Source organism: Staurois parvus, unplaced genomic scaffold (assembly GCF_062004578.1).
Source record: "Staurois parvus isolate SC_StPar_1 unplaced genomic scaffold, SC_StPar_1.0 ptg000151l, whole genome shotgun sequence".
Taxonomy (NCBI): Eukaryota; Metazoa; Chordata; class Amphibia; order Anura; family Ranidae; genus Staurois; species Staurois parvus.
The window spans coordinates 5283469-5298897 of record NW_028317947.1 but is presented as its reverse complement, the minus strand read 5'-3'; the positions used below and the strand labels follow the sequence as shown (position 1 = coordinate 5298897).

The window sequence follows — 15429 nt, the reverse complement described above, 5'->3', positions numbered from 1 at the left end:
ATTTCTTTGACAGTTCTTTGACATTTATAGCGGTTGCAACAATGTATCTATTTGTATCCATTTAGGATACAGATGTTTTTATTCGGAAGCAAATAGATACAATGTTGCAACCGCTGTAAATGTCAAGGAACTGTCAGAGAACTGTCAAAGAAATAGCGGAGCTCTCTGCAGGGACACTTTTTGCCGGACTGGAATTCCTCTTATTTTTCATCCTTCTTCTTCTTCATCATCATCCTCTTCTTCTTCTTCATCATCATCATCCTCTTCTTCTTCTTCATCATCATCCTCTTCTTCATCATCATCCTCTTCTTCATCATCATCCTCTTCTTCTTCATCATCATCTTCTTCATCATCATCTTCTTCATCATCATCATCCTCTTCTTCTTCATCCTCTTCTTCTTCATCATCATCCTCATCATCATCCTCTTCTTCTTCATCATCATCATCTTCTTCATCATCATGCTCTTCCTCTTTTTCTTCTTTTTGTCTTCCTCTTGCAGGTCACTGCTCATGCGCAGATTTTTTATCGGTAAAAAATCGGCCGATTTGCCCATCACTGCCGCAAAAATCGGCCGATCGGCAAAATCGGACGATTTTTTTCCAACTTTACCGATAAAAAAATATATGCCAAAATACCGAAAAACGGCCGAACAAATAGCCCACTAACGATCTGAAAATCGGCCGATTTTATTTTCGGCCGAAAAATCGGCCGATTTTCGACCCATCTATGGCCTGCATAAGACTGGGATGCCAATAAAGTTCATGTGTGTAGAAAGGCAGGCGTCCCAATACTTTTGGAAAAATGGTATATATATATATATATATATATATATATATATATATATATATATATATATATATATATATATATACACACACACACACACATTTTCTAAGTGTGTTCAACCCAGTTATGTGGCGTTATGGATCTTCTTCTTCCTTTGGTGGCAGGTGGATCCTGAAAACTGCAGAAACATAATGATATGGAACCACTCTCTGCAGCATTCTCCTGTGAGTCCAGGGTTCTTGGCACACTGGGCTCACCATAAGTGAGATGAATGATTCTGCGAGTCATTCAACCCCTAAGATACTGTATCATAGAACGGTAAGGCTGTGTAGTAGAATGCAGGAGGTGGAGGTGAGTATTGCAGCCAGAGCTATGTGGGATGAATGATGCTGGGAGTCTTTCAACCCATAAGATACTGTATTGCAGATTGGTGAAGCTGTGTAATACAGTGCAGGTGGTGGAGGTAAGTATGGCAGCCAGTACTGTTTTTTTTTTATTTTTTATTTTATTTGGCATGGGAAATCTTAATATCAACTGGAGTTCGGCAAAATTGGGTAAAGTTGCATTACACAGCCTCAATCAGACTCTTAATGATCAAAATTTCCACCATTGGATACGCATTTCCCTTGCTGTGCATTGTGGTTCCATCCTTCAACCCCTAGGACACTGCAGGACACAACAGTAATGCAGGGATCGGAGGATGGAGCCACTGAATGCAGCAGAGGACATAGACATCTAACACTCCCGGAAGACTTACTACACTATATAGTTTTTCTATTTATATTTTTTTGAGATTGGATATTTGGTAGAGTGAATTGTCAGCGGGAATTCAAAGAAAGGAGACAGTTATACAACGAATGCACTTTACAGAACACAAAGGTTTTAAAGTTTTCAAGATTTCCTTGACAATTTTTAAGCGCTGGTTCCAATACATATATCTTACTCTGATGGGGTGGTGGAGGTTTTTTAGCTACTGAGGGACTTTGGTTATGAACACTCTGGTGCACTGATATCTGATATTTATATACTCCTGGAAGAGAAATATGCTGAAAAATATTTTTGAGACTGCAGTTCTGGAACAAATGGTCTGAGCAGTAAGTATAATAGCTCTTCTGTTACAGTGAACATCTGATTGGATCCTAACAAGTTCACAAATATAAAAATCAAATATGCTGCATGCATAGTTAAGTGTTTTGTTTCATTCCTTCCTGAAGATTTGGCTCCATCCTAATCAGATGATACATGTGCAATTCAGATTTTAAAACAGTACTACAGATTGTCAGTTGACCAGAGCTTTATGTGGACCACTACCTGTTAGTTCTTGGTGTTGATGGCATGAGTTTTGCAGGACATACATGGCTCAAATCCCGAAAGAATTTTATTTTGAAAATCGTAGCTAAGAATTTTCATTTAAATTTCGCACCATTAGTGGGCCGCAACATTGTCCGATTTTCATGTGGCTATCAAATTTGACCAATTGGGCATGTTGTACATTTTTTTACAAACAAATTTCTAATCATTGATGGAAGAATCGTGTGAGTAATATACTCGAAAAAGAAATGAGCTGTGACCTGGAAAGAAAAGAAGATTCCCAGACATGAAAAATTATTTTCTGTAGCAACATGAGGTGAAAATTAAGGCTTGGTTGGTCAAATTTCAAAATCAATGGTGGCACCATCGGATTACAAAACGCACAAAATTTTCAATCTTCTAAAGAAAATTCAGCATTCAACCCATGTATGGCCTGCCTTTGAGACACTTGTGAAATCATTTAGAACTCATTACCAAGTGCATTTGTAAAGACTCACACTAAGGAAGTGGTTAAAAAGTCCATCAGAAAGATAATCTGTAGAGCTGTCATCCGTGTCATGCAGGGATCCGTCCGAAAGGGTTTATGGCCACCGTGGATGGATCCTTGCGGGACACGTATGACGGCTCTACCTTACTGATGGGCTTTTTAACCACTTTCTTAGTGTGAGTTTTTACATTTGTCGTTCATTAAAACTATTTTAATACTGCACTTCTTTTTTTTTCACATCATACATTTAGAGTTGGCTCACTCTGGGATGGCTGCCACCTAACTGGTTACATAGTTACAGACTTTTTTTGGGACTTTTTGTATTTTTTTCTAATATTCACTGGATATAAGCCATTAGTGTGCTGAGAGTTCTTTATATTGTTGTCCAAGTGCATTTGACATGTCATTTACCTCCTTTTGACCTGCTTCAAACAGGTTTTGCATTCCCATTGATTTGTATTTGACAACAATGAACCTTTGTCTAGCTCCATTTTGTATTTTTTTCAAATATTTATCTGAATTTTGTATCACCAAATTTTCTCTCTAGTTTAACATGATACCCCATCTATGCTGAAAAAGAGCAGCTCTACAGCCATTATAATTTACAGTAGGTGAGTTGCAGGTAGTACTGGATTTAGGCTACATTTATTGCTATTACATTTGACTAAAAATGGTTTTGTCTCATTTAAGAAACCCTTCCCCACATCAGAGCTGGGTACTTGCTGGGTAACATGCTTTTTTTTCCCCGCAAAATGTGGTTAGTTTTTTTAATTTGTTTTTACACTGGTCTTTTTGAATGGTCATATTTTGAAAATGGAGTTACAGAATCAGCACCCAGCTGAGTTGCAGTACCATACAATATACTATAGAGAAAGTTTTAGTGTTCGATTTGCTTTTCAATAAAATCAAAGAAATGTTCAGCAACATATTTTTAAATATGCAGAGCTTTAAGACACACAAACACATATATATATATATATATATATATATATATATATATATATATGCGGCCATTTGCATACATTAAAATATGCTTGTATTGTTCGTTTGTCACCTTAGAACTCTGATCTGTAAATATATTTTATTCTGTGCTGCTAATGGCTGTATAAAAGAATAAATAGACAAGTCATTTTCCCTTCATGGTTCCAATTATGAACACTTACAGACTGAGTCACTGAACAAGGTCCCTATGAATATGTGCATACTGCAGTATCCATGATTTTACTTTACTGCAGTCAGATCAATAAAAAGTATTCTGTTACTGTTTTGGCTTACTGAACTTTCTAGAATATGCTCTGTCTTGCTGCGTGAAGAATGTACAAAGCAATGCACAGGTTACATGAGCATAAGTGGAAGCCACTATCACTAATAAACATGACAAAGCAAAATGCATGGGTGCCAAAAACATAGCATACTGGAAAAACCTAACCGTGACAAATTTATTGTATAATAAATACTCACTGAGGACGTGTGAGATCTTGGAGTTCTTCATAAACTAGCAAGCAGTTAAGATGGATTAACCCTTCATATAAACCAAAAGGTATGAGATTTAGAGTTTCATTCATGGTTGGTCCATTATTCTGATGTCCAAACAGGTGTTCTCTTACATTAGTACAGTATTGTGCAAAAGACTTAGACAGATGTTAAAAAAATTCTGTAAATGAAGAATGTTGTCGGAAATAGAAGTGTTCATAGTTTATTTTGATCAATTAACACAATGGAAAGTAAATGAACAGAATAGAAATCTGAAATCAACATTTGGTCTTTGCCTTGAAAAGAGCATCTATTCTTCAATTCTTCGTGTACACTTGCACACAGTTTTTAAAGGAACTCGGCTGAATAGGTTGTTCCAGACATCTTGGAGAATCGCAGATCTTCCATTAGCGTAGGCTGTCTCAAATCCTTCTGTCTCTTCATGTAATCCTAGACGGGCTTGATGATGTTGAGATCAGGGCTCTGTGGGGGTCAAACAATTGCTTCCAGGACTTTTTGATCTCCTGTACGCGGACGATAGTTCTTGAAGACATTGGCTGTATGTTTGGGGTCATTGTCCTACTGCAGGATAAATTTGGGACCAGTCACATGCCTCCCAACATTGAGGACACCATTCATCCTCACCAAATCTCCAACTCCATTTGCAGAAATGCAGCCCTAAACTTGCAAGAAACCTCCACCATACTTCACTGTTGCCTGCAGACATTCTCCAGCCCTTTGCGAACAAATGGTCTTTTGGTACAGCCAAATATTTCAAATTTTCATTCATCAGTCCAGAGCACCTGCTGCCATTTTTCAATTCCTATGTTTACATGCATAGGACATAGAAACAACGATTCAGATGAGAAAGAGATGTACTTCGAGTTAAAAGATATGATCCAAACTAAAAAAACAGTGCGATACTGGGTTTTGGTGGTCTATTATGGCCTTTATCACATCAGTAGCAAAACACTGAAAAAGGTATTCCCATTTTGGTGGCAAAAAGAAGGTTTAATCTTCCAGCATTTTCTTTCAGCTCCCAGATATTCTATAGCAAGAGATCAGTACTTTTGTCTTTTAATCACAACTTGTTTCTGGTTAGCCACAAGCTAGGCTGAGGTGGGAAGTGTGGACTCATATTTTAAAGCACAGTACTGTGCTTTACAAATGTATCCTAAATCATCGATAATAATGAAAGTTCACTGACAGCTCCACACCGTGTCCTCCATATCGTCAATCAGTGTCAACAAAGAGTGAAAAGCAATATCTGCTCTCCATTATATTGTACATAGGCCCAAAATATGCACATTAGTAAACATAAGCCATTTTCCATTTCATAGACAAAACTTTTTTTAATCTTAATAAAAATTCTATACATCCTAATACAAATCAATGAGACTTATCTCCAAAATATAAAATATTTAGCAATAAAAACAATAAAAAAAACACACAAAAAATATATTACAAAATATAAAAGTCCAGTCATATTTCGGATGGTTAAAATAATCTACAGTAAGAAAACTGCAAATACTCTCTGGAAAACATTGCACCTGGGCTACAAACTCCAAATTCATGTACCTAAAGAATGAAGATAGATTGCTGAGGATATCTGACGGTGAACTGGGCCTGCCTTCAAATCATGGCTGACAGAATGAGTGGCTAGGTCTACGGCATAAGTGGCCAAGGTCTATATGTAGGGCAGAAAAGATTGTAGAGATATGGTAGAGACTGCTGGGAGTAAAAAGGTGATGCATTCCATTCTCCAGGGGACAAGATGAGAATGACCTGCCCCCACTTCTAAAGCCAGCAAGAATGAGGTTCACTTTTTCTAGATCAAGGAAACCTGTTGTGTATTTAGATGAAAAGCGGAACCCCTGGACATGTAGGGTATGTCCCATGTGTTCTTCCATGGCTCAGTTTTAGCAATGACTGAAGTGTCCAGGTTAAGCGTAAGCTTAAAAGTTCTGTTGCCTGCGTTTCTTGGAATCAATGGCTTCTAGTATGGGCTGCCGCTTGGCTTGGTATCTTTGATGGATTTCTTCAATTTCCCGATTCATCATTGGATCCAGTTCATTTAGTTTCTTCTGGAGTTCATCCACACTCCAGTCTTTTAACTAGAAAGATGAAGATATAAGAATGAACAATGATGTATGGACAGTATGGAGTAGAGAATGAAATACATTTAAAGAGCTTTAATAAAATGGTAAGTCAATGCTAGGCTCCAGACTCTGCTTCTTGAAACATGCTACTTCCTATATAGAAATTATAGACAGAGTAAAACTGGTGCGGGTGACCATTTAGTTCAGGTGGGAAGAATGGCAATGCATTTCCTCCAATCAATTGGACCTTCGTTCATCTTGAAATGGTAATGCAAAAAAATTATTTGCTACTAAAAACTTTATGCAGATTTTAAAATAAATACAGCTAGGATATTTCTCACAGTTTCTCAACAACTTTACAACATCTAATGACTGACAAAACAAGTATGGTGGTCTATGTTATATATTTGAAGCTGGTTGGTGATTCAACAGAACAGCATTCAACTAAATTGAATTGTTTTGGGAGAGACTTATGCAGGCCAAAGATGGGTCGAAAAACGGCAGATTTTTCTTTTAAAAAACGAAAAATCAGTCGTTCAAGCGGCCGACGTTACCATCAATGGTAAAAAAAAATTGGCCGATTTTCATCCCGTCTACAGCCGGCAAAAGTGTCCTTGCAGAGAGCTCCGCTATTTCTGACAGTTCTCTGACAGTTCCTTGACATTTACAGCGGTTGCAACAATGTATCTATTTGTTTCCATTTAGGATACAGATGTTTTTATTCGGAAACAAATAGATACAATGTTGCAACCTCTATAAATGTCAAGGAACTGTCAGAGAACTGTCAAAGAAATAGCGGAGCTCTCTGCAGGGACACTTTTTGCTGGACTGGAATTCCTCTTATTTTCATCCTACTTCTTCTTCTTCTTCTTCTTCATCCTAATCCTCTTCTTCTTCATCCTCATCCTCTTCTTCCTCATCCTCTTCTTCATCATCATCCTCTTCTTCATCATCATCCTCATCCTCTTCTTCTTCATCCTCATCCTCTTCTTCTTATTCATCCTCTTCTTCTTCATCCTCATCCTCTTCTTCATCCTCATCCTCTTCTTCTTCTCCTTCTTCTTCCTCATCCTCTTCTTCTTCTTCATCCTCATTCTCTTCATCCTCATCCTCTTCTTCTTCATCATCCTCATCCTCTTCTTCATCCTCATCCTCTTCTTCTTCTTCATCCTCATCCTTTTCTTATTATCCTTCTTCTTCTTCATCCTCATCCTCCTCTTCTTCATCTTCCTCATCCTCTTCTTCCTCATCCTCTTCTTCATCCTCTTCTTCATCCTCTTCCTCTTCTTTTTCTTCTTTTTGTCTTCCTTTTGCAGGTCACTGCTCATGCGCAGATTTTTTATTGGTAAAAAATCGGCCGATTTGCCCACTAATTGCCACGAAAATCGGCCGATCGGCCGATTTTTTTCCAACTTTACCAAAAAAAAAAAAACGGCCAAAATACCGAAAAACGGTCGAACAAAGAGCCCACTAACGATCCGAAAATCGGCCGATTTTATTTTCAGCCGAAAAATTGGCCGATTTTCGACCCATCTATGGCCTGCATTACTCTATTTTGCACACAAAAACCTAACAAGAGCACATTGTTTTAGGCCTAAATAAAATATAAACCTATTGCATTTCATGAATTACACCAGACTGGACCCTGGTTCCTCGAGCTGAACTTTAAAGTGGAGCTCTAAACTCCCCCCAAACAATTAAAAGTCAGACAAATTTAATATATGGACACTTACCTGTCCAGGGATCCAGAGATATCCTCACTCTTAGCCGATTCTTCAATTGGCTTCGGGTGCAGGTGCCTTTTGGCTTCACAGGCTATTTCATACTGTACTCTGTGCTTTGTGAATGGTTCTGCAGTCTTCTGGGACCTGTGAAGTGTCCCAGAAGGCTGCGGAAGAAGGGGGGGGGGGGAGATCTTGTGGCTCAGATCACCGCGGCACATCTGACTGGAAGTGAAAGTGGGTCAAAACCATGTACCCCCCCAAATTGCCAAATGTGGCAGTAGAGGGGGGGGGGGGTAATACAAACAATCAGAATTTTCCCTTTATATAGGTGTCCATAAACACCTACAATATATATAAAGAGGGAAAGGGGGGAGGAGTCACCTCTAGGGGATTAGACACCTAAGTATCAGGAGTCAGCGGCAGAGATGGCCAGATATATCTTTGGCTACACCAAGAACTAGACCACAGACAGACAGACAGACAGATAGATAGATAGATAGATAGATATTTCAGCTCAGGGAATCACAGTGCCACCAGCAGCTGGACCAGGTCCTGACACTGAACTCAGAAGTAGCAAGCAATGGAGGATAACCTTCCTAACAATCAACTGTGCGAACAGGTCAGCAATACAAAAAGACCACATTAAGAGGTAAGACAACTGTGTTCCCTAATGAAATACTGGATAAATTATTTTTTACAGTAATTGCAAAAAAATCTCTGTTAACTGGGGGACAAAGGAAGGGCCCAATGGGACATCCAAAAGCAGTCCCAAGAAAGAGGTGTGGGAAAACAAACCAAGTGCCAAGGCAAAACTAAAGGAGAATAGCGTGACTAGAACCCATAGCTGCCTGCAGGACCGTATGTGCAAAGCTAACGTCTGCTGATGCAGCCACATCTGCATAACAGACCTTAGTGAATGTGTGCACAGAAGACTAGGCAGCTGTCTTGGATACCTGAGAGACTGATGTCTGATGGCAAAAAACCTAGGAATCACTCACCTCTCTAGTAGAATGTGCCGTGACAGGCAACAGAGGGTTCTGTCCCCTCAGGGAATTAGCCTGTGAATAGTCAGGTGAATCCATGGAGAGACAGTCACAAGTGGGTCAACTGTCATGATCATCTATAATAAACAAACAGTGAGCTCATCTTCTAAAAGATAGACCCCAATAGCCTTACCCTTTTTTAGAGTGTGTAGGGAAATAAGATAGTGGATGGACCAAAGGAAGGCAGCACAATATCCTTATTGAGATGGAAAGGAGAAGCAAACTTAGACCTGGGTCTCAAAACAACCTTATCCCTATGACGAACATGAATAGATGACTTGCAATAAAAAGCTGCCAGCTCAGAGATCCTTCTGGTTGAAGTGATGGCAACAAGAATAGCTACTTTTGAGACAAGGTCATCTCCAACAGAGAGCAACCACCCCCTAGATGAAGGTACAAACTAAGGGATAAGATCACTTAGGTAGGAAATGGTGCTTAGGGCCAGGTGCTGATCCAAACCCACTGATCCAAACCTAAAACCAAAAGCGACTGAAAAATTCCTAGAATTAATTCTAAGAGACTTACAGCATCTAAAGAAGGCCTTCCACCTGAGATGGCTCACCTTGTGAGAAGAAAATTCTGCAAACCTTTAGGAGTGAGTACTGCTAGAAGGCAAATTTCTTTGTTCAGTACATTGGACAGAATGTCCCTATGTAAAATGGATGATTTTTACATGAACATGTAAAATTGCATATGCTAAAGGTGTATTTTTATGCACTTTGCAAACAAGCCTGACACATTACAATATTTCTTATAATATCGATTATTTGTGAAAATGTGTTCAAAATTGCCAGCTCTAGGATTTTTGCAGAGGTGAAGGTGTAGATGTGACCATTTCCTAATTCAGCTGTAATGCAGGTGGAGAATTTGGTCTCTTTCAACATTTCTATGATTATTTCAGTAGCTAAGGTCTAGTTGGTGCTTTTTCCGAGTTAGACTTTATAGATTAGGTTGTATGTACAGCTGGGTAACATGGCATCTCTGGCAACATGCAAACTATTGCATTTTGGCTCTTGTGATATAGCAGTGGGGAGTTTTTTTCCTGAAGTGGCACACATGCAACACTGGAAAGGGTCAAAGCATGCTACATACAACCTGCACACTTTGGTCAAGTCATTTTGAGTGTACAGAGCACACCTAAGGTACAAGACTGGTCAAATTTTGCCCACTGAATCACTTGAAAGCCCACACTATTCACTTATACTCCCCTTCCCGGTGCTGCTATAATGTTCTGTTGGAGACTTTGAGGAAATACTCAGTGCTTCCAGGTATGGATTAACGTATGTCCTCCTTCTAGAATGTAGTACTTGGGTCTCAACTCCTATCACCACACCTGCACACTGTCACACGAGAGAGGGGTTGACATTGTTGACCCTGTGAAAGCTTGGTCACCATCCAACATGGAGATTACATAGGGATGGGAATCTGAAGAAGGAATGGTGCAGAAGTGTAGCATGGCAAATAGGAGTATTAGTGGGTCTAATACAAGGTATTAGCAGGCAAAGTGACAGGGCCTCCCTAACAAAGAAAATGGATGAAATATACTGCTTGGAGCCAGATCTGATGGGAATGACGGGAATACAGATATTACTGGTGTGACTTTCTGATGACCTCGGTGCAAATTCACATATGCATTATGTTTAAAATAAACATGGATTGATTTAAAGGAGAGAAAAACCATCACAACAGAAACCCATACTGAGCTGAAGTAAAGACTTTAGACTATTGATCTCTGACTTTAGACCTGCTGTATCTAATTACAGCATTTTCTCCTCCATTGAAGATAACTGCTTTTTAGCATGAAATGTCTTTGATATCAACCAGGGAAAGTTCTGTTTATATTCTCATATATCTTGGTAACTGGGCTACCAGAAATAAATTTTAAGCAGAAAATAGCAAGGTCACCATTCTATAGCTGCATATTAAGAAGCGTAGCATAATTCAGATGTTGCTCTACCTTTTTGGAAATTGTAATAATAAAAAATAAAAAAATTAAAGTGATTCTAAAGGCTTAAAAGTTTAAAAAACAAAACAAAAATGTCTATACTTACCTGCTGTGTGTAGTGGTTTTGCACACAGCAGCCCAGATCCTCCTCTTCTTGGATCCACCACCGGCGCTCCTGGCCCCCTCCTGTTGGGTGCCTCCACAGCAAGCAAAATGCTATGGGGGCACCTGCTGCTCCATGTGTCCATTCACACACAGAGCCGAGGCTTGGCCCCCGCCTCATCTCTCCTCATTGGCTCATAGGCTGTGATTGACAGCAGTGGGAGCCAATGGCTCCCGTTTCTATCTCAGCCAAGGAGAAGAGGGAGGCTTGGGATAGTCGAGACTCCAGTGCACATTGCTGGATCAAGAGGGGGCTTAGGTGAGTATTATTATTATTATACAGGATTTATATAGTGCCAACGGTTTGCTCAGTGCTTTACATTATAGTGGGAGACAATACAGTTCAACACAAGAGGGATTTGAGGGCTCTGCCCCTTGGAGCTTACAATCTAGGAGGGAGGGGTTAATGGTACAATAGGTAATAACTGTGGGGGATGGAGTGGTTGGAAGAGTAGAGGATTTCAGTATTAGCAGAGGGCGGGACAGGCTTCCCTGAAGAGATAGGTTTTCAGTGATCGCCTAAAAGTAAGTAGAGTAGGCGATAGTCTGATAGATTGGAGTAGGAAGTTCCAGAGGATGGGGGACGCCCTGGAGACAAGCATGGGAGGAGGAGATAAGGGAGCTAGAGAGTAGGAGGTCTTGCGAGGAGAGGAGAGTACAGTTTGGGTGATATTTGGAGACAAGATCGGTGATGTAATTTGGGGCAGAGTTATAAATGGCTTTATATGTCATTATTAGTGTTTTGAATTTTATCCGTTGGGCAACTGGGAGCCAGTGGAGGGATTGGCAGAGAGGGGTGGCAGATACAGAACGGTTAGTAAGGTGGAAGAGTATTGAGGGGGGCTAAGAGTGATGATGCACACAGAAGGTTTTTTACCTTCATGCATAGAATGCATGAAGGTAAAAAACCTTGAGCCTTTAGAACCACTTTAATAATAAATATTATATTCTTCAACATGCTGGTACAACCACCTATAGGAGGTTTGGACACTATGTAAAATGAAAAACAGACACAGTCGTATCTAGTGGTTATACCCCTGCACTTTCACATAAGCAAGCAGTGAACAACATAAGATGGTAAAACAACCTTCCATAAAATATGTGTGGCAACAGGCCAACAACGCACAGGAGCACCCATCAGATGGATGAAGCAGTATCCTCAAATGATTATAATTATAAAGAAAGTGCAGCGCTAGTGAGCAATAGTGAATTCAAGTGTACATAAACTAGTGGTAAGTCACTGGTGTGATAAATGGATAGTCCCGTGGATACACATAAATAATAGAGGTGACTCTGTTATTCGTGAGGAGGTGGTGTTAAAATGCGCACTCACCGGACGCGCATTTTAAATGCGTATTGGGTATAAAATCCTGCTGTCAGGTGGTGAGCGATTCCTTCTTTCTCGGGTCCTAAATGGGTTGTTCTACTCCACTGGGGGTCCCTGTAGAAACCGTCCTTACTGGTGATCTGGATAATGATCTGGATAATGGATCCCCTCTGAAGACGTGCTTGAGCACGATACGCGTCAGGAGGAGCCACACCACGCCGTGACGTTACACCCGCCGGAGCAACGTGGAGCTCCGGCGGATACTCTCACTTACCAGCTGGTCAGTTATTCACAGACTATTGTCTGCAACGTTTTTTGTATCATCGTCTTTTAATAAATTTGAGGTTAAAACCTACTACACTATGGGAGTGTTCTTGCTGCCCCCTGGGGGAGTGCTTTAGTCCGCAGACTCACCGCAGACCCACTCCAGGAAAGGATTGCCATCCATTATCCAGATCACCAGTAAGGACGGTTTCTACAGGGACCCCCAGTGGAGTAGAACAACCCATTTAGGACCCGAGAAAGGAGGAATCGCTCACCACCTGACAGCAGGATTTTATACCCAATGCGCATTTAAAATGCGCGTCCGGTGAGTGCGCATTTTAACACCACCTCCTCACGAATAACAGAGTCACCTCTATTATTTATGTGTATCCACGGGACTATCCATTTATCACACCAGTGACTTACCACTAGTTTATGTACACTTGAATTCACTATTGCTCACTAGCGCTGCACTTTCTTTATATTTATTGTCTATTACTATAGGTCCTTGGTACCTATTTTGTGCATAGCAGCTTGTGGGTTTTTTCTCACTAAGGCGCTCTTTACTATTTTTTATTGCTAGTATCCTCAAATGGACCATTGGAAAATAGGGTTTTTATACTGAGTTTAAAAAATTATTTTCTTCTAGTGTTAACTGGGGAACACACATGTGTATCCTTCAATGTGTGGGATGGCCGGATGCAATCCCTTAAAGCAAGGACACCAAAATGGGGCAAACACGCCCTAGCAACCCTTTTAAAAAAGTAGCATGATGAAACCACACAGTTGCTTGCAGCACCTTACACCCAAAGCTAGGATCTGCCTATAGAGCCACATCCACCCAGTAAAATATGGTTACATACTTGTTAAGGTTCAATAAAGACATCAGTCCATCCAGTTCAACCTGTGTGGGTGGGTGTATATGTACTATGTCTCTACATTTTCCCATATACCCATATATCAATAAGATGACTATCTAAAAGTTTTTTAAAATTAGCAACAGTACTTGCTGCAACCACCGACTGTGGAAGGGAGTTCCACATCCTTACCACTCTAACAGTAAAAAAAATGCTTTCGCAGTTTAAAGGTTGAACCTTTTCTCATCCAACTTCAATGAGTGGCCACGTGTCTTTATGACTGACCCCAAACTGAATAGTTCCCTCCCGATGCTGGGATCACCATCAAGATGTTTGTATATCACTATCATATTCCTTCTTAAGAAAAATACAAGGGGTTCTCTAAATGGCGTTCATGCTGAACGAGCAACCTCTTATTCGGGTCGCTTCACTTGCCACACTTTGGGAAGCATATAAAATAGCGTCAAGAGGGCATCTCATTCTGATAGCCTCTCAATGATGTCGCCTGAGAAATCAACGCCATCTCCAACTGGAAGCAGAACGTGAGCTCCACTGCCAGTAACGTAGCGCCATATCGCATAAAAATGGACTGGTCAGGAAGGGGGGGGGGGTAAATCTTCTGCAGGGCAAGTGGTTAATCCTCTTCTCCAGGGTGCATAACGTTATCACTTGTAGTCATTCCTCATAACTGAGATCCTCCAGCCCTTTTATATGCTTTGTTGCCGTTCTCTGGACATTCTTCAGTTCCAGTGCATCTTTTCTAAGGACTTGTGACCAAAACTGGGCGGTACACTCAAGATGTGGCCGAACCAGAGTTTTGTAAGGTGGTACATTTATAGTTTTATCTCTCGAGTCTATACCTTTTTTAATGCAAGCTTAAATTCTGTATAATTCGGTCTTATACTATCTGCTGACCAGATAGTACAAGACCACGGCGATCCTTCACAACATCTTCCTATCGGTCTCACCATTGTATTGGCGTTGCCAACAACAGACTGGCATACTGTTGCACATCTTTTGGTCATGCCCTTCTCTACAGTCCTTCTGGGAAGACATTAAGCGTATGATCCACAAACTTGCAGATTTCACTCTGGAAATGTGCCCTGAAATTTTCCTCTTGAACTTCACTCCCTTATCCAGAATTAGGTATAAGAAGTCCCTCCTAATCCACTTGCTCAACGCAGCCAGAGTGTATATTTCACTGAAATGGAAACAAACTGCCCTTGCGACGATTGGCCAATGGATAGCTGTAGTGAACGAGATTAATGAAATGGAGCACTTGGTGCCAACCATAAATTGTAAAAAGAGGAGAGGTTTAGCAAAACATGGCTTTATTGGCATGACTTCTAATGCACACAAGACTATGCTCTGCTTCTGTCTTCACAGGTTATATAGGTTCAGGCCCAGTGAAAGCTGACTAGGCTGGTTCCAACATGCTCTAAACAGGACTTCAGTCCCCCTCCCGCCTACAATCCTTTTTCCTACTAGCCTCCCTTCCCTCCCATTTCCCCCCCCCCCTTTTTTTTTCCTCTTTCTTCTTCTCCTTCCTCTCTCCCTCTGTTGCTATCTTCTGTCTATTTTTCGTTTTAAAAATTTAGCTCTAGAGGCCCAAACTTGCATGTACAGGTGTTATGGACCACCTGGTGTACTCTAGCAGTCCACAGGACAGGATTCCCCAGGGCGCGGAGTCTAAGCCCCAGTCCGCTTGTTCACCAGAGCCCCTGATGGTGGGGATGGGCTTGGAGCAGACAGTGACCAGATCGCGGCCCCTGAGTACACCCACCTGAGGTAGAGGAATCACCAGAGGTAATGACAGGTAGAGAGCCTGACGTGAAGAGGCAGACAGGTCTGGAGACTAATCCGTGCAGGTCGGATGGATAGCTGAGCAACAGTGTGGTCAGACGGGCCGGGTCGGTAACAGAGGGGTCAGCGTAGTACAAGGCAGCAGGC

At 40.9% G+C, this 15429-nt stretch overlaps 1 protein-coding gene across 1 annotated transcript in view; it reads right to left on the bottom strand.

Annotated features, from left to right (window-relative positions):
• Positions 1-4265: 4265 nt before the first annotated feature.
• The window catches only part of LOC149463865 (serine/threonine-protein kinase 4-like), a 118138-nt gene continuing 106974 nt past the window's right edge, over positions 4266-15429 (bottom strand). The window contains exon 11 of the mRNA XM_089674370.1: positions 4266-6172. Coding sequence (XP_089530496.1) covers positions 6014-6172 — 159 coding nt within the window. The 3' untranslated portion in view covers positions 4266-6013. The remainder of the gene's footprint in view (positions 6173-15429) is intronic.